The sequence below is a fragment of the Chelonoidis abingdonii genome, chromosome 5 (genome assembly GCF_003597395.2).
Source record: "Chelonoidis abingdonii isolate Lonesome George chromosome 5, CheloAbing_2.0, whole genome shotgun sequence".
NCBI classification, from domain to species: domain Eukaryota; kingdom Metazoa; phylum Chordata; order Testudines; family Testudinidae; genus Chelonoidis; species Chelonoidis abingdonii.
In genome coordinates, this window is record NC_133773.1 from 92,970,110 (window position 1) to 92,991,922 (window position 21,813).

Genomic DNA, 21,813 nt, shown 5'->3' on the forward strand with positions numbered 1-21,813 from the left:
TCTAACAGGCTAGCTGTAGAAATATTGAATATAGTTATTTTAATCCAACATTGATATTCCACAGAACTTGTTCCATTCTTTCATCTGTAACTAGTTAACATGCTGGTTGTATTAAAGCTGTTTTGAATTTTCCATTTATAAGTTAACTTGAAAAAGAATTGGGGGGAAAAATTAAGCTAAGACTTTAAAAAATGAATGCCGAAAGTGAGGCTCCCATATCCATATTTAGGCATCTAATAGGGCTTGTCTACAAGAAGGTTTTATCTGTTGGTCCTGATGCTAAAGAGCATACAAGTTGTTTCACTCCACCAGTATAAAAAATGACCTGCACCTCTTCAGCTTATTCTAGTTTGAAATATGGTCTGAATTTCAAAAGTGTTCAATATTCAGCAGCCCAATTGAGGTCAGTGGTGCTCAGACTACTTACTTAGGTGCCTAAATTTATATTTAGAAGCCTAAGTTTAAGGCTTTGAAAATCTTCGCCTCAATGATCAAATCTATGGATTAAACATCCCTCCTCTCCCCCCTGGCCAGCCCACACTCATACACACCTTTTTATAAAAGACAGATGAGGCACTTATCCTTTACACTGCCAACTAGTTTTCTCCTATACACCCAAATGTACCTACTGAGAGTCAGCTTTTTGTCTGTTTCAGGTAATAGGCTTTTTATGTGATAAGTTTTTCATGATGAAACATTGTATTATTTCAAAAACTTTTAGGAATGCAACTTTAATTGATTAGAAGAAAGGCTACCTCCTTTTACCAGCCTGCTTTGAATTGCACAGTTAGAAACCAATAAAATTCAATTACATTCCTTTGTTGAACAGAGTAGAGTGTTAGGAGTCCCAATCTTACTGATGTCAGTAATTTTATGGACAATTTTATGGAGGAGGGAAGTTTTGAAAGGGTAGTTTTTCTTAAAATGCCTTTCAACACACACTAAGGGGTAGATTATGTTCAGATATGTTATATTAATGGCCTCCTATAGCAAAATGGCTCACACATTAGAATCTCAGTCTGAATATTCATGTTGAAACATAAGTCAAGTTTCTTTTTACCTACCTGAGAATTTGATATGGAGATGGCCTTGAAATATGTAAGACAGAAGATTAGTGGAATAGTAATTAGTATTTTTTATGGAAAATCATTGAAACGATAAGCATGTGTTTTTAATTTTAAATTGATTGCAAAACTGATCTGAACTGAGAACAACTATTGATAGTTTGGTTATAAAGTTATTCTTACATGTAGTCATCTTCTCTTTTTAACATTCATGTCTTTACATTGTTAGAAAAAAATTGAGCCAGTTAGCTGAGTTTGTCAATGAATAATTAGCTGGTGGCTTATTTTAACATGACCTGTGAGCCATACGTTTCTCTCTCCCATCTGATACTCTAGCTGTTAAGGTTTACTGCCCTTAGATACACATGATTTCCTAGTGGTCCCTTACCTAAAAAGGATAGCATGGCCCTTGATTGTTCATTCCTTCCTCTCTCCCCACATTTTTAGATAAATGTAAACAAATTTTGTGAGTGGTTGCTGTGATGAACTTCAGTTAATGGATAAGACTGATGCCAAGTTTCATTAAATTTGTTTTTCTTTTTATACAGGTCATTCTGATAGAATTTTTACCAAAGACACCGATTTTTCGACCAGATTAGCATTTGCTTTATTTATAGAGACTTACCCAAGTATGTTGTCTTTCCAATGGTGCCTTGCTTGGTGCTCTCCTGGTGGTGATATAGCATTGGTTCTACAGATTATTGTGGTGTTTTTGTTTTTTAATAACAGCATGTTCTAAGTGCATTTTGTCAAAATTTGCAAAAGTCATTTCATACAAATGTTAAGTACTACTTAAGTTATTACTTGTACTTATTATGTTTGTTAATGTATCTTGATTTTCAGAGAGTCTTTTATATGTGTGTGTATATATACATAACATAAATATACACCTGAAAATAGCCTACAAGCGAGCAGATTTTTTTTAACCCATAATAACATAACGAGTTGACTGTAAATTGTGGAAGTTCTTTTAATCTTTTACCTGTTTACCTAAGTAACTTCTATGACCCTCTCCAGATTTTGCCCGTGACATTCTAGTTGTATATTTTTATTCCCCTCCCCCTTTTTTGGGGGGTGGGGGGAATGAAGGGAATATCAGCAAGCCACCTCTACTGGGATAATAAGCAATGATTGTTTGAAACTGTCCATTTTGGAACCCATATGTCAATGCACCATTAGAAGTCTCTGTGCTCTTTTGTGAAGAAATCTATCAGCTGGTTCTGAAGAAGTTCTACCTTAAAAGCTAATAAACCAGAATTCAAAGTATTTTACTCGGACAAAAAAATCATGGAAAGGTTTGCATGCATCTAATGATTACTAGAGCTCAGGATCACAAAAATACATTAGTATTGCAACTTGTAATGTATATATCTTAATTCAGGTTAATGCCATGTAACAGCTTTACTCTTTACTTCTTATTGTTTACCAGATCTTGTACACAAGGGTGCAAAAATATTTGTTTCAGTAAATTTATTGTCCCAATAAAATCTTTTTAGGGTTTTTTAGGGTTTTTTTTAAATGCATTTATAACCTCACACAGGCAGTTGTTTGAGAGAAATCTTGAAAAATACAGTTCCAGACACAAATGCAGATGGATGCCATGTATCACAAAATTAGTCAAAGCAGGGTACACTGGACAATAGTGAGAACTTAAGAAATGTATTGGATAAATATTTATTGCACCCTGATTTCTTCTCATTTAGGTTTACAAGATTTATTTTCTGCACAAATATGATTTTAAAAAAAACCTGGATATGTGATGTATGCTTGGGTCAGGCCAGTTCTATTTCATTCTGTTACTTATCTCACTTGGTTGTACATATCTTCATATATGTTTGTTTTTAATAGCTACCCAGTAATCTTATTTGTTAGTTTGTTCTTTGTATGTCTGGATTTACCATACATGAACATTAATGTATGCTAAGAAACTGTTCCTCATACATCTGTGGTAGCAAGCAATAATGTGAATTACTATGACAAACAAATATACTCTGCTTAATATTCGTATGAATGAAAAGTTGATATCACTACATGAATACCTTTATCTTTTTACGCTTTTTAATGCAAATTTCATTTCTCATTAATATATACAAGTACCTGGATGTTATGAACTATTTTTGTATACTTCTTCAAAATAGTGATTCTCGATAAATCATCACTAGTAAATGTCGTATTCATTGTTTGATATTGGGAGCTGTCTAGAAAGGTCAAGGGTTTTCTCTGAATTATCTTAATCTGTGTTCTCTATATATGCTCCAGAATAGAGATCTTCCATTACTCAGCTTTTATCTATTGAAGAAAGAAGCTCTTGTGTTTTTTGTGTAAGCTGCAGGTATGTTTTACTGTTATCAAAGTTCTCAATGGACTGTATAAAATAGCTCTTTCATAGACGTATTGTTGAGTATCTGTTATCCCTTCCAGTTCTCCACTGGTATTTCATTGATGAAGAAGTGTCTGAGTGGCTGAAAGATTTTCACTTGAGGCATATCTCTTATAAAGTTCCTATATGTGGTACTACCCAGTGTTAACACAAGAGCCATGACTGCTCAAGATGTCAAATTTGTATTAACCAATGGATGTCAGCCTAATTTTATCAGACTTTGCAGCTCATTTTTGAAACTTCTGTATCACCCTTTGAATATCTGTTGTAGAAGTCCAAGTTAGAGCTTTTGTAGATCAGAAACTTTGGAAATTCCTTGATACGAAGGACAAGTCAAAATATATGAAATGGCCTAAGAAACAATTCTCATCACACTCAATGTCTCTGACTTGGGTTGGCGTCCAGAGAAACTCAGGGTATGGCTACACTCACACTTTACAGCGCTGCAACTTTCGCGCTCGGGTGTGAAAAAACACCCCCCTGAGCGCTGCAAGATACAGCGCTGTAAAGCGTCAGTGTAATCAGGGCGGCAGCGCTGGGAGCATGGCTCCCAGCGCTGCACGCTACACCTGTAAAGGATGTGGTTTACATGCAGCGCTGGGAGAGCTCTCTCCCAGCGCTGCCGCTCCGACCACACTCACACTTCAAAGCGCTGTAGCCATAGGCTCAGGAGTTTGAGATCATTGAGGCAGTTATGGCTGAGCAAGATTTTTAAATCTTTGTGGTTTCTCCTGTCAAAGTAGACCATTCATCCAGTAGTAGTTATAAAACTTCTTTACCCTTAACCCCTGAACAAAAATCGTAGAAACTGGAGATGGAAAAGACCTTAAAAGGTTAGTCTCTGTAGCGACCAGTAGGGACTTTTTTTAAACATAATTTCTAGTGTTTTGTCCACTATGCAGTATGTTTATGTGTCTCTAGTAATGATTTCATTTCCTACTAGTCCAGCTACCAAAATTAAATAATTTATAGTTTGGGCAGGCCACAAGACAATGGTAAGGTGAAAAGAGAATTAAAATGCTACTTTCTTTTGCAGGATATTTTCAGGCAGCCCTTCTATAATTGAAAAGCAGTTAATACATTAGACTAGTCTGTGTGTTAACTGCTTTACAATTATAAAGGATAGCCTGAAAATATCCTACAAAAGAAAATAACCTTTCTGATTCCTTTTAACTAGTTAAGTTTGCTTGAACTGTGAAGGCTGGATATGCACTTAAGATTTCTCATTTGTATTCTTTTTAATTAACACAGTATCTAGTTATGCCTATTTAACCTTTAGCATGAAAAACTGGTGCTAAGGGCATCAATGACTGTATTTGAAAGTTATTTTAGGTAGTTGACTGTAAATGCAGTTGCCTTTAATTGTTTGGCCAGGATTTCTCTTTCTTTCCATGGTATAAGCAAAGAAAATCAGTTATCTCCATCATCAAAAGATGCACTGTAGTTATTGGGGAAAGGTTCCCATGCCAGAGAGGTTTGGATCAGGCCCTAAATGAGAAGTCCTGATGGTATAATATATCTGCAAGAATCCTTAGCAGTTGGCCATTGGTTAAGGTTCGAAGCTTTGAGTGCAATTTGCAGAGTTTGCAGTAAGCTGTTAATCAGAGGAGGGAATCTTTATAGATAAAATTTACATAAAGCTAGTAAGCATTTCAAAATCCCTTTGGTAAGGGTACTTTTTAATAAATTTTACAAGTAAATTCAAGAGTCCGTTACATCTATCAGAATAACAGAACTTTTCATTACCATATGCTGTGGATTCTGAGGACTTGTAGTAGTAGAGTTCTAAATATCATAGGAATGGGGTTAAAAACTGTTTTTCCCCAGATTGCAGCATTGAAATTGGTAACTAACTCATGATTTTTATCACAGGCTCCTGGAGGCAGGTGATTAGGTTAGAATCTCAGCTTCTTTTTTTTTTTTTTTTAAAGTAAATTTCTAGTCTTCCTGTGTGCAGGTAAAAGCTTGAATGTATGAACCTTAAGGGTTCAGAAACTAGAAGAAAAAGGGAAAGAACCCCACATGTATTTATTTTTTTAAATCACGAGACATTTAAACAAATCTATCTTTAAGGAGGAGTGCCTCATTATTTTTGAATGCTTGAGGTTGGTAATCCTGCAGATTGCTGATCCAGAAAGCTTAATACTGAACAATTTAAAGAGATTCATACATGGGACATGTACTTCTTAAGTCTGATAACCTGTGCCTGCAGGAAAAAACAGTGATGGGAAGGACTTCAGCAAAAAAAATATATCAGTGGCTCTAGTCTACATTTGAAAGCACTGCATTTTTGTAAATAAGGGCCTTCTTCCTATCTGAGGTCAAAATTTTTAATGTGAAGGATACTTAAAATCAAGCAAGGATGCATCCTAGTCTCAAAGATGTCTTGGATTCATTGTAGCAGCCCAGTAGTATGAGTGGTGCCTTCAACTGGCTGGCTTTGGATCCCTGATTAAAACCAAGTTCTTGCTTAGATAATTTGATATGGAAAGGACAGTGTTTCAGAAGAGAAATCTGTATTCATCATCATTACTAATTTGCTCCAATTTCTGTGATTCTTTCCCCAAAAGCATCCTTCCCATCCTGTTTAGTGTACACTATATAACAATTTTGTTGGCCACGCTTAGCTGAAAATATAATTCCTGAGGCATTAATAGGAAAGATGATAACAGCTAATAGGCTGAATGGGCCTGTCTACATGAAGGCTTATTTTACAAATTGCTTCCCTGAAGGTTACTTGGACTTTAGTATGCATGACCATTTAAAATGTAATCAGCCTGTGGCCAAGGCAGCCCACTTCACTATGTGGTGTGAGGATGTTAAACACAATGAGCATTTTAGATCACCAGATAAGGATAGATTAATTCCCTTGCTGTAAATGCAGAACCTGAATGTTCCCAAGAAAACTAGTTCCACACTGAAATGCTTTCCATATGCTTCCCTTTTCTATGACAGGTATGTCTGCAAGCTGGGTGAGCCAGGATTTTCTGGTAATGATGAATGCAAATGTTCTTTTTGCTGGGAGACTTAATCAGTGGGTGCCAGTGGAAAAAAGTGCAGTGGAAGCAAATGCTCTTGCTACTGTGTGATGTGACTCATGTCCCATATCCTCAGTTAATGCAGTGCTTTAGTTTGCCACCAGATTAATATATTCAGTTTTGTTAGTAACAGCATATCAAACTTTGGACTTTGTTGTTGTCCACTGATATAGCATAATTCTTTGCCCCTGGAATGAGAGTTAGTGTGATTTGGTGTGTTTTGAGACTGGTTGTTAAAAAAGAATCCTCTAACTGAGTTATGTGTATTAAATTTAATTTTGTCAGTGTATATCCCCACCACATCACAGCTGGATGAAATGGATTTTTTGTAACCTAGATTGTTTTGTTTAATTGGAAGACGCTCTTTTAAAAGTTCATCCAGGCTTATTTCCTTTTAATACTGCTTCGTTAAAATCAGCGTGTCTTGGAGAAAATGAAGTTACACTCTCCCATTTACCCTCAGGACTCAAGCATTTGTGAAAGTTACAATGAGGCAATAGTGCAATCAAGGTAATTGTAATAAATTTTAGTTAGGAAGGCAAGGTGCAAAAGGCTGAACATTGAACTTGGTAACAGAACTCTGAGTGTACTTCAAAATGGGTTTCTTTCTGTATCAAATGGTATTGAAGGATGAAGGTTATGTCAAGGCTAATTGAATCCCTTTCCTAAGCTTTTGTAGACAGTGTTCTAATTCCCACTACATTTTGGGTCTCCAGCAAGTGCCTCATTAACCTTTTTGGCTGTGCCCTAATTGATAGAGATTTTGCCAGCTATGCTACTTATGAGAAACACTTCCACCTTAAAGATAAAACATCTTCTACCTTTCTGTTAACTGGGTATCTTTAGTTTAAAACTTAAGATATCTAGCTCAAAAAGGAATCGTGGATAAAAGTGAGGCAGCCTTAATTACACACCGGTCTTTTCCAAAGCTAGAGCCTGTAATACATGGTTAATTGTTTTCAAAGAAAAATCTTAACTTGTGCATACAGCTTCTGTCACGTGACAACATATATAAAACCCAAGAGTTAGGATCCAGTGAGAATAGCTTAAATTCAGGTAAATTAAGTAGATTTTGTAGCTGATTGTCTTTTATTGAAAAGGAACTGTTAAATGTTCACCTTTATGGGGCAGATGTTACATTTTTTAATGGTCTTTGCAGTTGGTTTTTCTCTCTGTAAGAAATATTGAAAATGACTTTGCCTCAAATGTCAAAAACTAGAATCAGTCATTGTAATCTGAAAATTTTGTTTCAATCATTTTTATTTTATAGAAATGGGGTGGTTAATCCATTTTATAGACTATGCTTTAGCAGCCTTTTATAAATCAAAATATGGTGGTGCAGTGTAATCCTAAAATACTTTAAGGTGGATCTGCATATGGAGGAATTTTCTTAACAAGCTTTAAAAATTAGTTTGTGATCTCATGTTATGGTTGCAACACACTGCCTAATCCATCAGAATATGCTTTGTATATATTTTAAAATAGAAGGGTTTTTTTCAGAGAGTAAATTGTTTCAAGGAAATTTGAGTAGTTCAGCATTAAAATGTGTAACTTATTTGGTTTCCCTAAAAGACCTAAATTTTGCAGTGAAAATGCTGACCGAGGTTCAACTAAAATAAAGACAATTTACTGTAAATTGTATGGACTAAATTAATCCCTGTAACTCAGCTGATTAAGTGAAGTTCTAGAGAGTTACCTTTTGGCTGTATATGGTTATTAAAATCCTGTGAAACCCATTATAAATCAGTAATCCTAAAAAATGACCTAAGAGATCTGTCAAACTGACCAAATAAACAAACTTGTTAAAATAACCACACTGCATCAATCTATGTTTAAAAAATAAAATAAAATAAATGTACTTTACATTAAGATTTAGTAGCAGTCTCCCAAATACCTAAATTCAAAAGTAATCATGTCACTTAAGGATATCCTAGTAAATAAACAGTTGAGAATATTGGATTGCTGTAACTTGACTATATTAACATTACTCTTCAGATATTTTAAATCCAGAATGAGTGACTGAAAGCATAAAGGCCAGTACTATGTTAATGGGAAAGGGAGGGAAATGAGTGAGGAGAGGATAGTTTTAAAAACTGCACAATTGTAATTATGCATATTTAACAGTATTTAACCACATCTGCTATTATTACTGAAGTTAATCTTTTGTTGAATTTTCCAACTTTATTTAAGGCATCAACCTTCTGTTAGTTTTTTTCTGGCCTGACCTAGGACTAGTATGGATTCAAATAGAAAACCTTTTTAAAGCAGTTAAGTTGTATGTATTACAAACTAATAAAATAATTGTGAAGCTATCTACTCAGGCTTATTTTCTTTTATAAAATATGTGAAAACTGTTTTATGGCATAATAGCTTATTTTAAGTCTTGAGAGAGAAGGTGGGGGAGGTAAGAGCTTTTATTGGACCAACTTCTGACTGTGAAAGACAAGCTTTCTTCTTACACAGAGCTCCTCCTCAGGTCTGTTTTAAATCAGTTAATACTTTTAAATCTGATTTAGAGAGAATGAAAAATCAGTTTTGCGTGATTTACTGTTGATAAACTCTCTAGAACTGCAGTATTCAAACTGGATAGTCTTGCTTACACTGAATTTTTCAAACTAGCTTTTATTAATTCTGTGGCTGAAGTTTTTAAGTATTTCGTACCAGAGTGCTATTGGTATTACTTGGTCTATATTTCCATTATGGTGGAGTAAATAATACCATAGTTAAAGCAGTGTTTCAATTTTGTTTTATATATTACTTACTTACACAGTTAATATACAATTTCCATACAATTGACAAAGTCACCAGCTTATTCCCATAAGAATCATTATTGTTTCATTACTTCATATTAGGCAAATCTCCCAGATTGTCTTACAAAACGTAGTAATGTTCCTTAAACGTAACCTTAATAAGCAATATTAACTCTACTTCTATCCAGTGCTTTGAGGAGAGCATTGAATTTAATCAGCCAATTTACTTCTTTATGTATGAAACATTTTACCGTCTTCGGTTACTCTGCTTAGGAAATCCCTAACAGCCTCTTTTTAGATATATTTAAAAAACTCCCTGGAACTATTCTGAAGCATGCAGGGTGTTGTAATTTCAGCTTGCAAAGCGGTATGATACAATGTTGCTGAGCAGAAAAGCGCACGATAGATTTAATGTAGCCAATTGTGTACTTTTGAAAAAAAGAGTAACTGTTCAGTGTGAGTTAATTTTGGATTTTTTCAGCATCTCTCTTTTAGGCTTTGTGCTGCATTCTTCTAGACAAATGCGTATTCCATGTGGGCCACTGTTCTGCTAAATGCTCTCAGTTCTCCCTTTGCAATCAAGATTATGTTGCTAAGGAGATTTTGCTTTTATTGGTGCCATTGATTTGTGTTAATACGTTTTGAATACCTCTCGGTATTCTTCCGTAGACAAGGCCAAAAGAAAAACTTCCCCGAGTTTCCCGATTTACATTACAAATGGAGCGGTGGTGTAATGAAGCCGATATAAAGTGGGCAGTTGAAAGGGAACTAAAGAAGGGCACTCAAGTGAGAAATGAAGAAATGTGCCGAGTGCAGTCTGCGGGCCGCCTTCAGCCCAGCTGCAGGAACTGGCTCAGGCCAGCGGCAGAGGGAGAAGAGCGAGCGCTTCCCTCTGCAAAGACCACCCACTCGCTGCTCTCCGGGGATTACCTCACTGCGCACAAAGCGCTGCTCCGCCGGCCGGGGCAGGCTCGCGCTGGGGCTTCCCCTCGGGTCCCACAGCCAGGCCCCTCTGCTCGCCCGGCGCTTCCCGGGCTTTTCCTGGAAACGCCTCAGCGCTATCTCTGGGCTGTTTTAGCGTGTGACCTCCCCATCGGCCCTTAGCACTGAGGGGACCTTCCTGGGGCCCAGCGAGCTGCCCCCTCATGCTGCTAGGCAGCGTCAATTCGCTCTCGGGTGGTGCGCAAACGATCGGGTGTGGCCGGCATGGCCTGTGTTGTGAATAGCAGGGCAGGAGGCAAGCGGGGAGAGCAGTTACAGCTGTGTGCGGGTTTCCTGTAGAAAACATGGGTTCGTGTCCGATCCCCCTGCCAGCCAAACCCCGCTGCCCCGGGCCTAACAAACAGTGAGCTGACTACGTGTAGCGAAGTAACCAAAGACACACCAGCTTGCCGGGGTGTCGTGTTGGCGGTGTGGCCACTGCAGCAGCCCCAGTGTGAAATAGCTACTCTGACTCCTGCAAAATCAGCCCCGCCGGCTCCCATTCCTCCCAAGAGGAGTTTTGTCAGAGGCTTGAGCAATTTGAAGGCAGGTGCTCATCTGCACATGACAAACGGGGATCTTTAACGTTTGCATCAAAACCCCAGGAGAGTCGGTTTTGGAAGAGAAACGGTGGTCGCAACTCGTTCCTTTCCGAGCAGGATCAGTACACGGTGTAGGGGATTGCTGCAAAGGTAGGATCTGGTCAGATCAGGTACAAAGGGTGTGTCTCCCTCCTCCCCGCCCACCTCAGGTTTATGGTTATTTTTACGAGACCTGCTGGGCTAAGGGGGAGTTGGTGGAGCTTAGATTGGAGTGGTGGCGCAGCCAGGCAGCGCTGCTACAGGAGGACCAGGCACGTGTGAAAACTAACACAGTAAACTGCAGTGGCGGGTAGGCACTAGAGATTTGTCGTCAGGATCTACGCCCTCAGCTCAGATTCTAACCCGATGCAACTAGAGGACTGAAAATCGATGTTTATTATTGATGCTGTTTGTCCTAGCAGGTCTCCAGACATTTGCGCTCACTTCCTTCCTTTTCCCTCGTCACATCAACTTGTTTGTTTTTCTCCTTCCTATATGTGCACAGCTGAGGAGCGATGTGACCCTTTACAAATATTTGACCGTCATATACACACTTGGCTTACTCGTCGTTTTGGGACTATGGGCTATCAGCAATGAGTAGCTCATTGCCTTTGCTCCTGCCAAGAAATTCATACAAAAATGCAATTAATTCGCCAATTCCGTTTGTAAACATTCACCGGGCGAACTGTTTGTTCTGCTACGGAAACTGGAGGACTCAAGCTCCGAGTTAGGTTTTGGTTTATTTTATTGTTTTGAAGGGGGGAAGGGTTGGGTATGAAGGATACAAAATGTAACCCCGCTTTCCGAGAAAATGAGCCATGCTTGCTTTTACTAACCCTCCTGACCAAGGTGTTTGATACAGCCAGATCAGAGAGCCAGAGTCCATATCCTGTGAGCAGCCACAGCCAGACTGTTCATGCTAGGCTAGAAAAATATCCTCCTTTGTTCAAATGTACAATTGTTTACATTGTGTTAGATGTCTTACAAGCTGAAAAAAAGAGCATTTTCACCGGGAATATCAATCGATCTCTTTATTGATATAATAAGTGCAATAAAGCAGGAAATATGTGCTGGTTGCATGACTTCATTACTTTCACTTCCTTATGAAGGCGGTGATAGCCATGGCACTGATGGTGTCTAAGTGTCTATAGTTAGAGAGAGGACAATTTCTAGTCCATGCCATTTCCATGCATTCTACCTTTCCAGAAGACCATAGAAAGGATTAAAAATAAAACTTCCCCTCCTTTTGAAGATTTGGTACTAACACATCAGATCTTCAACTATTGAAGTAAAAACATTTTTGGAACAAGCACATTTCATTCCTGAATTAATAGGAGCAGGTAAGAAATCCAGTAGCCAAGCTTAGTAATAGATGTTACAGCATTCTGTATAACAGAACACTGTTTCTTCTTCCCTACCTCTTATAGCACAGGAAGCTTTTAAAATTATTTATGCCTTTCTGCACAATTCAGAGAAAAAAGCCAAGTTTCAAAAATGGAAATCGCAGTGGCTGTATAGCGGTAGCACTGTGATAATTCCCTTAACAGATCCCCTCTTCCCCGCAATTATAACAATTGAACAATATTTTGTGCTTTCATTTAAGAAAATCAAAACACTTAATAGCATAAGAATGGCCATACTGGATTAGAACAAAGGTCCATCTAGGCCAGTATCCAGTCTTCTGACAGTGGCCCATGCCAAGTGCTTCAGAGGGAATGAACAGAACAGGTAATCATCAAGTGATCCATTCCTAGTTTCTGGCAAACAGAGGCTAGGGACACCATCCCTACCCATCCTGGCTAATAGCCATCGATGAACCTATCCTCCATGAATTTATCTAGTTCTTTTTTTGAACCCTGTTATAGTCTTGGCCTTCACAACATCAAGAAATGTGAATGAAGCCTCACTTCAACTCTGTTATGCCAAATATACTGTTGAGTTAGCTGAAGCCAAGTGATAAATGAGTTGTGGGCACAAAGGACATCAGTAGCAGAGCCAGGAAGGAGAACCCAGCTCTCCTGAATCTTAGTCCCCCATTCTAGTCACTGGATCAATTCCTTCCCAAAATAATTTAAACAAGCTATTTTACTGTTTTTAAGCTTACTAATTATTTTATAATTCCAATAATTGTTGCTTAATTTGAACTAAACCCAGCTAAGAGACTTAAGAATGGTGTAGTCTTAACAAATATGAATTTTTCCAATATAAATTGTGTGTATTTCATATACAGTTTTACAGATCACAGGTGCCTAACTTGATGGTATGTTGTGCCAAAGAGGAAATAAAGAGGACAATTGGATTCTCTTTCTTTTAAAGCTTGCGCTTGTTGTGCACCAGAGTGCTTATGTCCTGCTTATTTCATGTACATAGTTTGTTTTGGGATTGCCAAAGGGCTCATGGATCTTTGAGACCTGTCAAAGAGCAGTGAATAAAACACACTTTTTCCCCCCCAAAAAAGAGAACACAGAGAACTTCCTTTTTAAATTCCAGAAGGCAGTTAAAAGAACTTAATACAGTACTAGCTATTTAACTTGTGCTATACAATGTACATTATAATATAGACCAAGAATTATTCTTTTCATGGGCTAGTGCAAATAGCCATAATAAAAGGCTTTAAACATCAGCAGGTGAAATGTAGGTTATTTTTTCTCTTTAAGACCTTTAATCTGATGCTCTCAAAGCTTTTTACAAATAGTAGTGAAGCTTTTATCTTACCCTTTGAGGTGAGTACTATATCTATTTTACAGATAAATAAACTGAGGAATGGTCCTTAAACTGCAGGGGTAGGCAACGTATGGCATGGGTGCTGAAGGTGGCACGTGAGCTGATTTTCAGTGGCACTCTCACTGCCGGGGTCCTGGCCACTGGCCTTGGGTGGGTCTGCATTTTAATTTAGTTTTAAATGAAGCTTCTTAAACATTTTAAAAACCTTATTTACTTTACATACAACAATAGTTTAGTTATATATTATAGACTTATAGAAAGAGACCTTCTAAAAATCTTAAAATGTATTACTGGCACACAAAACCTTAAATTACAGTGAATAAATGAAGACTCGGCACATCACCCCTGTTATACTGTGTAGCATATCAAGCAAGGAGCTGTCACAGAGCCCCTGCTAGTCCTGCAGCCGGAAGAGAGAGCTGGGTACATGTAATGGAAGCTACACCAGAACTCCATAATATGTAGGACCTTCTTCTCTCCTAGTCTGTCTTCCTGCATGTGCTTGAGAGCTGCATAGCCACTAGAACTGGTGTGGCCAACCTGTGGCTCCGGAGCCACATGCGGCTTTCCAGACGTTAATATGCAGCTCCTTGTATAGGCACCAACTCTGGGGCTTGAGCTACAGGTGCCAACTTTCCAATGTGCCAGGGGGTGCTCACTGCTCAACCTCTGACTCTGCTACAGGCCCTGCCCCCATTCCATCCCTAAGCCTGCAATGCCCTCGCTCCTTCCACACACACACCCTGCAGCCTCCTGCATGCCACAAAACAGCTGATCAGGAGATGCGGGGAGGGAGAGGGATGTGCTGATCGGCGAGGCTGCTGGTGGGTGGGAGGTACTGGGAGCGGGGTGGGGGTGCTGGTGTATTTCTGTGGCACTTTGGGAATGCACGTTGGTAAATTCTGGCTCCTTCTCAGGCTCAGGTTGGCCACCCCTGCTCTAGAATATATGTAGAATAAGCACTCATGCCCTTTGGGAAAGGGTATGGCAACTGTGATGAAGCAGAGAAATGGCCCGCCAGCACAGCAGGGGTTAAAGAGAACCTTTTGGGCCTAGCTAGCCCAGCCCCATTATACCTGCCGTCAATGGCAGGTCTAGAAGGGGCAAGAAAAGGAGAATATCTGGCTCAGTTTGGTGCTTAATGGCAAAGAGGCAAGAGCTAGCTGCTTCCATACCTAAGAGGAAGAGTCACTAGCTTGCTAGCCAATGCAGTCACCTGTGAGTAAGTATTCTCTCCCGAGTCAAGGAGGAGACCTAGGAGCCGCCTACACCCAAGGAACTGGTGAGTGAAGCCTAGAGACATTGTGGGGTTTGGCCTCACCAACTCATGGTTGCTCCACTTGAAGAAGCCTAGGACCAGGGCAAGGTGCTGGCAAGATCCATGAGACAGCACTATGAGAAGCAAGACACCCAGCAAATTGGACTATAGGGGCCACACCCCGAACTGAAGAGATGGTGGTAGGAAGAAGCCCAGGGCAGTAGATTTAGACTCTTTTCTGGGAGGCTGCTCATCCCGACCTTGTTCAAGGGTCAATGCACACAGGGCCAGGGCCTGGAAGCCTGTGGAGAGAGATGGTCTGGGTTCTCCTGCCTTAAAGACTGAGCAGTGGGCACAAAGTCAATCATTCCAACCACTAGGCTGCTTGGCACCCCAAGCCCCCTGCTACAGCAATCTTCAAGAAAAAGCCGATGAAGATAATTTGCCTGTAACCCCTGTAGGTTGGATCTATTGGAAAATCAGATCTCAGCCAAAATATTTAAATATGTGGTGTGCCGACAGATAAAGAGCACCAGGATCTGACAATATATGGAAACAGATTATCTTGGGTTCATACATGTTGAACATCCCCAAGAATGTTCACAGAATCCAGGAATGCCATCACTTGGCCTTGAGAGCTCTCTATTGCAGTTATCAAATCTCTCATGCACAATTTCACTTCTACAAGTTACAAAATAAAGACCTAAGCCCAATTACGCAATCAAGATTAACTCATCTCTCCCAAATTATCCATGTATACAGGAAAATTTCTTGGTGTTTGCACTGCAGCACGTGCACCTGCCAGTTAATGTAGAGATACACCATATATATTTTTGAAACACACAAACTTCTACCTGATTAATGAATCAAATTAAAATAGAATTCCAGTTTTCAAAAGTGTTGCTTCCCTAAATAAAAATTGCCCTGTCATGACATTTAATAGTATTTATCAATATCTTAGTACTTTCAGAGGATATCATTACTTTACACACATCTTAATTATTTCACACCATCTCTGAGAGACAGGTAAGCATTATGACAGCTATGTTACCCACTAGTGGGTAAATGAGTCTTGCCCCAAGATTACAGAACTCGTAAAAGAACCGAAAAGCATCCTCACTCCCTGCACTAGAAAGCCCTATATTCTCATACAAAAGAGGGCTGTTTATCACTTGCGCTATGAATGTCTGAGTAGTCTTTTTGTAGCTGGAGCTCAGACTGTTCTCACTGATATAAGGTATTATTGCAATTAACTCATATTAAACTTGTTTTGATTTTCAGTTTGTTGTTCCATATTGTGCAAATAATTTCATTCTAAGGTTTAATGACAGCTGGACACATTGCAACCTCTCTCTTCGCCCACTGCTTTCTCCAATGCAACGCAATGGGAATGCTAATAGTAGAAAGAGTGATACCTCATAGGGCTGGAGCTTGAGCTTGTAACAAACACACTTAGCAATTTTTAAAAGTTGTAAGTACTACTTTTCATGATTGGGTACTTAAAGACAAGAAGCTAAATCTTTCATTAAAAGTGTTGTCAACATTATTTTGCCACTAGACCTTATTCACAGCATATTGTACTATTTGAGTGGAACTTTATTAAGTCTCTCAAATTAAATCCTTCCATAAACATTCAGAAGTCTGTGCCTGGGTATCAAATGCATGGTATGTAAAGTCCTTCACATACTTTAAAGGTGTATCTTTTCCAACATGCTCTAGGTAAATCCTGCTTCTGGAGAAGACAATGAGAATTTTGCCCGTTACATCAGGGAGAGCAGGATGAGACCCAAAGCTCCTACTGTATTGCGCTCCATTGAGTATAGCATACATCTTTTTTAAATCCTCTTTTTGTTTATATATTTAGCATTCAGAATGCAACCTAGTTGCATGTTTAGCTGATTTAATGAGTGTCCTCTAATCAGTTAAATGGGAATATGTGGAAAACCTGAAGAGTTACTTCATATCTGCAGAGAACGTCTGTTTACATTGTTGCACCTCAGTTCAGAGGATACTTGGCATGTACAATGCATCTAAAAGAAAAATGTGGAAGGCCAAAGAAATCTTGAACAGGATTGGATCCAACTCCACTTCTCCCGCACTCCACAATACAAGCTCTGATGACTTAGTATTTTAATTAATGTCAACCCTTACCATCAAGGCTCATGGGAGCAATCATTAAACCAACACAAAAACATTTTAAATGGTTGGCAACCTACCAGATTCTAAGCTAAGCATTCCCATGGTAGACTGGATTGCTTCATCTCCAACTCTGCATCAGATTAAATACATTCTCTATTAGCACAGACTCTAAAGCCTATTATTTTCATACTAAATAGTGCAATGTGGTTTCAAAGTTTTCTATTTTAGAATGTTTTTATATTGACTTTCCAACACTGGAGTCCATGTTATTTATGCGAATGTGGTTTACTTTGTTTTTTGTTGTTCCTAAAAGTTATTTTTCCTTTCATATTCTTTTTTCTGCTTCCTCTCCACTAAACCAAAACATTTTCTCTTAAGAAAGTCACACAGTCATCAGACAAAGTATAAACCAAGGATGGTTGTCTGTGTAGTTCTAAAAATTGCTGGCTGAGTAGATTTTAAAATTAGACAAATTTATGCATCCGGCACCTGGTTTCACATTATTTCACAATAAGATCATGTTAGTATCCTCCTCTATCTATCCAGGTCTGTATGTGACCCTCATCACTGTAATATCTGAGTGCATGGTATGCTAAATAATGTTCTTTCTCATCTCTCACAGGCTTTTTTCCTCCCACCTTCTGTGTTTGCTGTTAGCTCAAATTGTTTAAACATGGTGCTCAGTGACAGGCTGTTAGTGCTTATTAGAAACACGCACAATGTAGTCATATTTTGTGCAAGCTTCACAACTTGACTGCTAAGTCACCTCAGTTTTGACCTGAAATACCCCTGCTATTCCAATCCATGGACTGTTTCCTGAGCAGAGACTGTCACCCATTCTAAGTTGTGCTGAACTGGTGATATTGGGCCAAATCCTGCTTGGCTTTTTCACATGGGTAGTGCCAGGGCATCCAGTGAGTCTGCTTTGGTAAAGGAGGGCAGGATCTAACCCTTTGTCAAAAATGTTGTAGGAAAAAGATAGAGACCTGTTCTCTTTCACCTGGAAAATCTCTCTCCTCAGGTGACATAACAGCCTAATCCATTGTGGTGTCTCCTTCCCTCAGCCTTCCATTCCTTCTTGTGTGGACGCCTCTTGCTTAAAGGCCTGAGGGCATACAGTATATATTTAGTTTTTGATTTGGCAGTCATGTAAACAAACAGATGACAAAGACATTGGCTTCATGTTAGGCAGCTCATTAAAAAGAAAATGACTTCCACGACCTGGGTGACAGCAGAAGACTGCAGAGGGAGTCTTCTTGATGTTTCTGCTTGTGTTGAGATCAAATGAAGCAAAAGGAGCAGGATAACAGAGGCAAACTGATCTTGGTGGAGTGAATGTAAAGGGGGGTTTGGTTCACAGAGCACTGCTCTTCTTTTCGTGGGGGTGTGAAGGGGTGACAACTCCACACAAGACTGAAAGGGATTAAGGGGGCCAGGCAGGCCTATTAACTCCACAGGCTGCACCTGGAACAAAAGCCAGGAAGTAGGGAACTAATTAGAAGTAGGTTCAGTGTGTAGGAACAGGCAGGGCCTGTAAAAAACCTGGTAGTTGACATCAGACAGGGGCTGCTGGGAAGGACTGCAGGAAAGCAGGCAGCAGCCACTCCCTTGGAAGAGGATTTGGAGTTGGTACATCCAGAGAGAGAAGGAGAACCAAGTGTGGCAAGAAGCAGTCCAGGGAAGGAGCAGTGAGGGAAAGCTCAGGACTGCTGAGCTGAGGGACCCTGGACTGGAACCTGGAGTAGAGACTGGGCCTGAGTTCCCCTAGCAGCTACTAAGGGAGTGGCACTAAGACAGTGGAAGGTAAGACTGCTTAGAACTGCTAGGGAGAGGAGACCTGGAAGGGAGGAACACTGAGTCACCTGGCCAGAGGGCTGAGTCATGAAGAGAACACTGCGGTTCCTAGGATGAAAGAGTAGCTGGAGACCTGTGTGAGAGACAGTGACTACATGGAAAGGGGAGTTGAGCTCAAGAGTTATTCCTGGTCACTCCAGAGATTAGGTGCCAGACCAGCAGTGAGTGGTGCACCCTGTGACGGGACCAGAGAATGAATGGGCCCATCTGGAGCTAAGGGATGGGAATAGCGGACAATGAAATGGCTGCATTAATGCATAAGGAGCTGTGGCTCACAGGATTGATTTGCTGGGAAAAGGGCACTGGGTACTAAGGGACAGGGGAATAATTGGGTTAGTAGGGGGTTTTGTGGGAGGGCTGAGGGCAAAAGAATGTTTAAATGGGTAGGAGGCTAGGGTCAGAAACACAGTTGACTGGAGGGAAGGGCTGGAGGATGGAGGATGGCTTGCCTGGAAACTAGTGGGGACACAGGCTAGATGGGGCTGTAGGGGCAACGTGCTAGACAAATTGATGTGGATGAAGCGTGCATGGAAATAAAGGGAGGAACAAGACAAGAAGGCTGTGGGGGCTCCATCAACAGTGGACGTTAAGAGAGAATCAGTTTATGAAAACCTTGAGAAAAGAGAAGAAAATATAGGGAAGTGATGGGAGCAGCCCAGCAGAGCATAGGGAAGCCATGGGTGGAGTGGGGCATAGACTGGCGGGAACATGGGAGAGTAAATCTAAGCAGAAGTTAGACGATTACTAGCAAGAGAAAACAGATAATGTGGGAAGGATGAATAAAAAGAAAGCGCTGCTGGAAGGGCAATGACAGAGATGGATAATTAGAAAAGGAAAGATCTGGAGGAGGAATGGGGGATATGGAAAATAGACATAGGGAAAGGAGACAGCCCTGGAAAGAAAGTTAAATGAAGGTAGAAGAGACGTCCCTCTCTACCCCCTCTCCTCTCAGAAGAAAGACAAACGCATACTTCATTTATTATTATTTGTATTGCCATAGCACCTACGAGCCATAATTGTGGACCAGGACTCCATTGTGCTAGGCACTGTACAAACAAGAACAGAAGGACAGTCCCTGCCCCCAAAGAGTTTACAACCTCCTAGAATGCAAGAAACAACAGATGGATACAGGCAGATTGAGGCATACAATGAAACAATACAACAGTATTAGTCAGTGTAACAGGCAGTGGTCTCAGCACACCAGCAGGATAACCATTGCCATGGGTTTTGTAGGTATGAGGACAAAGGAGAGTTGTAAGAAGAGATTTGAAGGGAAACAGTGAAGTGAACATGCAAAGCTCCATTAAAGCAAAATGACAGAAGATGCATCTCTCTTACTTTTTTTTAAAATAAATAAGCTGCTCCAGAGTTCTCCCTATATCCATTGTCTAGGACTGACCAGGCCAGCTCGTTCCACCATTGCTGACCAAATGTGTCACCCTTATTTCAGCCTGCTCAGTTGTGGGGGGAGGAAGTCTGATTTTTTTATAAACTCCCAGAAGCCTTCATATTTCCTGACTCCTTTTCCCTTCAGAGAGGCAGTTGTCTTTCTCAATTTCAGTGTGACTAGAAAGAGGGAGTAAAACATCTCTAGATGTCATAGAAGAGCTGTATCTTTTCAACTTAGCCTGCTTTGTGTTGCTCCAAATGTTGCAGCCAGGACAACGAGGTGGTCATCATTCTTGCCACATTTTGCCTCCTGCCAATGGCAAGCACATGGTTGGTTTTTTCCCCTCAGATTAGTTTAATGTGCAGGGTAAACTTGATTTCAAAAAGACCTCTTCTGTTGCTCTAGTCAGCACAGAACTGATTCAGTAGCTCCAATAACAAAGCATTTAGAGCAGTCACTACTTTTGAAAATGTTGATTCAACTCTATGAGTGACCATGGCAACAAAGATAGGATGGAGACCTTTGAAGAAAACTTTGAAGACTATTTAAAAGAGGAAGAATGGATGAGAGTGACAGAGGGAAAGAGAATAGGATTCATTTGCTTCTTAGTGATGCTATCATTTTAAGAGGCTGTACTAATTCCTATAATAGATTTCACTCCTGGGCAAAGAATGCTACCAAAAAGCCTAGCATGAGTGCCACTTCCCATTGAGATAATGTGTAGGATTGTAGTCAGGTTTTTTTGCTATATTTGTTTTGACAAGTAGATTCCTTTGCTTTATCTCTCTTAAACAAGAGAAGTTTTGAGGCTTAAAGATTTGAGCCCTCTGAGAAATCAAAACTTCAGTCTTTGAGGTTGTGCTAAGTATATTTACTCAAGATTTATGACAAATCCCACAGAAGTAAGGAGAATGCTTAATACAATTCAAATAGGCTGGAATTTACCATCTAAATAAGCACTAATCTACTGCCTGCCTGTGCTTCCCTGGTAAGAGACACCACTACTCTCAATGTAAAACAAAAGAGGACTTTAGGGAACTAGAAAGTCTGAAACTCCTCATTTTCGATTCATGGGATATTCCCTTTTAACTGAAATTTCAAAGGTTATGCTCGCTCATGACAGGCATTTTTCAGGTTTTGCAGCAGTTTTCTTTACCATTTTTAGTCTGTGTTAAAAAAAATCTCATCCCTTAGTTCTGCATCATGTTCCTGCTATAAACTAGTAAGTTTCTTGATCTGCTAGCCTTCTGCATTTCTAACAGCTATCTTTCACTGCACTATGTTTTCTTATCAGTTTCATCTACTGTGTTTTGAAGACAAACAGAAGTCTTCTCAGGTTTGGGGTGAGATACAGTGGAATACTTTATATCTTCTTGAGGCTTTGGCCACGTCTACACTACGGGATAATATCGAATTAGCTAAAATCGGTCTCATAAAATTGATTTTATAAAGTCGAATGTGAGCGTCCACACTAGGCACGTTAATTCGATAGTGTGCGTCCATGGTCCATGGCTAGCATTGATTTCTGGAGCGGTGCACTGTGGGTAGCCGTTCCGTAGCTATCCCATAGTTCCCAGTCTCCCCCGCCCCTTGGAATTCCGGGTTGAGAGCCCAGTGCCTGATGGGGCAGAAATCATTGTCGTGGGTGGCTCTG

The 21,813-nt window shown here is 39.9% G+C and overlaps 1 protein-coding gene and 1 long non-coding RNA gene across 2 annotated transcripts in view; both read left to right on the forward strand.

The window, feature by feature from the left end:
* CHIC2 (cysteine rich hydrophobic domain 2) overlaps window positions 1-8,798 on the forward strand; it is a 52,897-nt gene extending 44,099 nt beyond the window's left edge. The window contains exon 6 of the mRNA XM_032774235.2: window positions 1,613-8,798. Within this exon, the coding sequence (XP_032630126.2) occupies window positions 1,613-1,663 (51 nt within the window). The 3' untranslated portion in view covers window positions 1,664-8,798. The remainder of the gene's footprint in view (window positions 1-1,612) is intronic.
* Window positions 8,799-10,661: 1,863 nt separating this feature from the next.
* LOC116821224 (uncharacterized) overlaps window positions 10,662-21,813 on the forward strand; it is a 200,571-nt gene continuing 189,419 nt past the window's right edge. The window contains exon 1 of the long non-coding RNA XR_004372858.2: window positions 10,662-10,905. This is a non-coding gene — a long non-coding RNA (uncharacterized LOC116821224). The remainder of the gene's footprint in view (window positions 10,906-21,813) is intronic.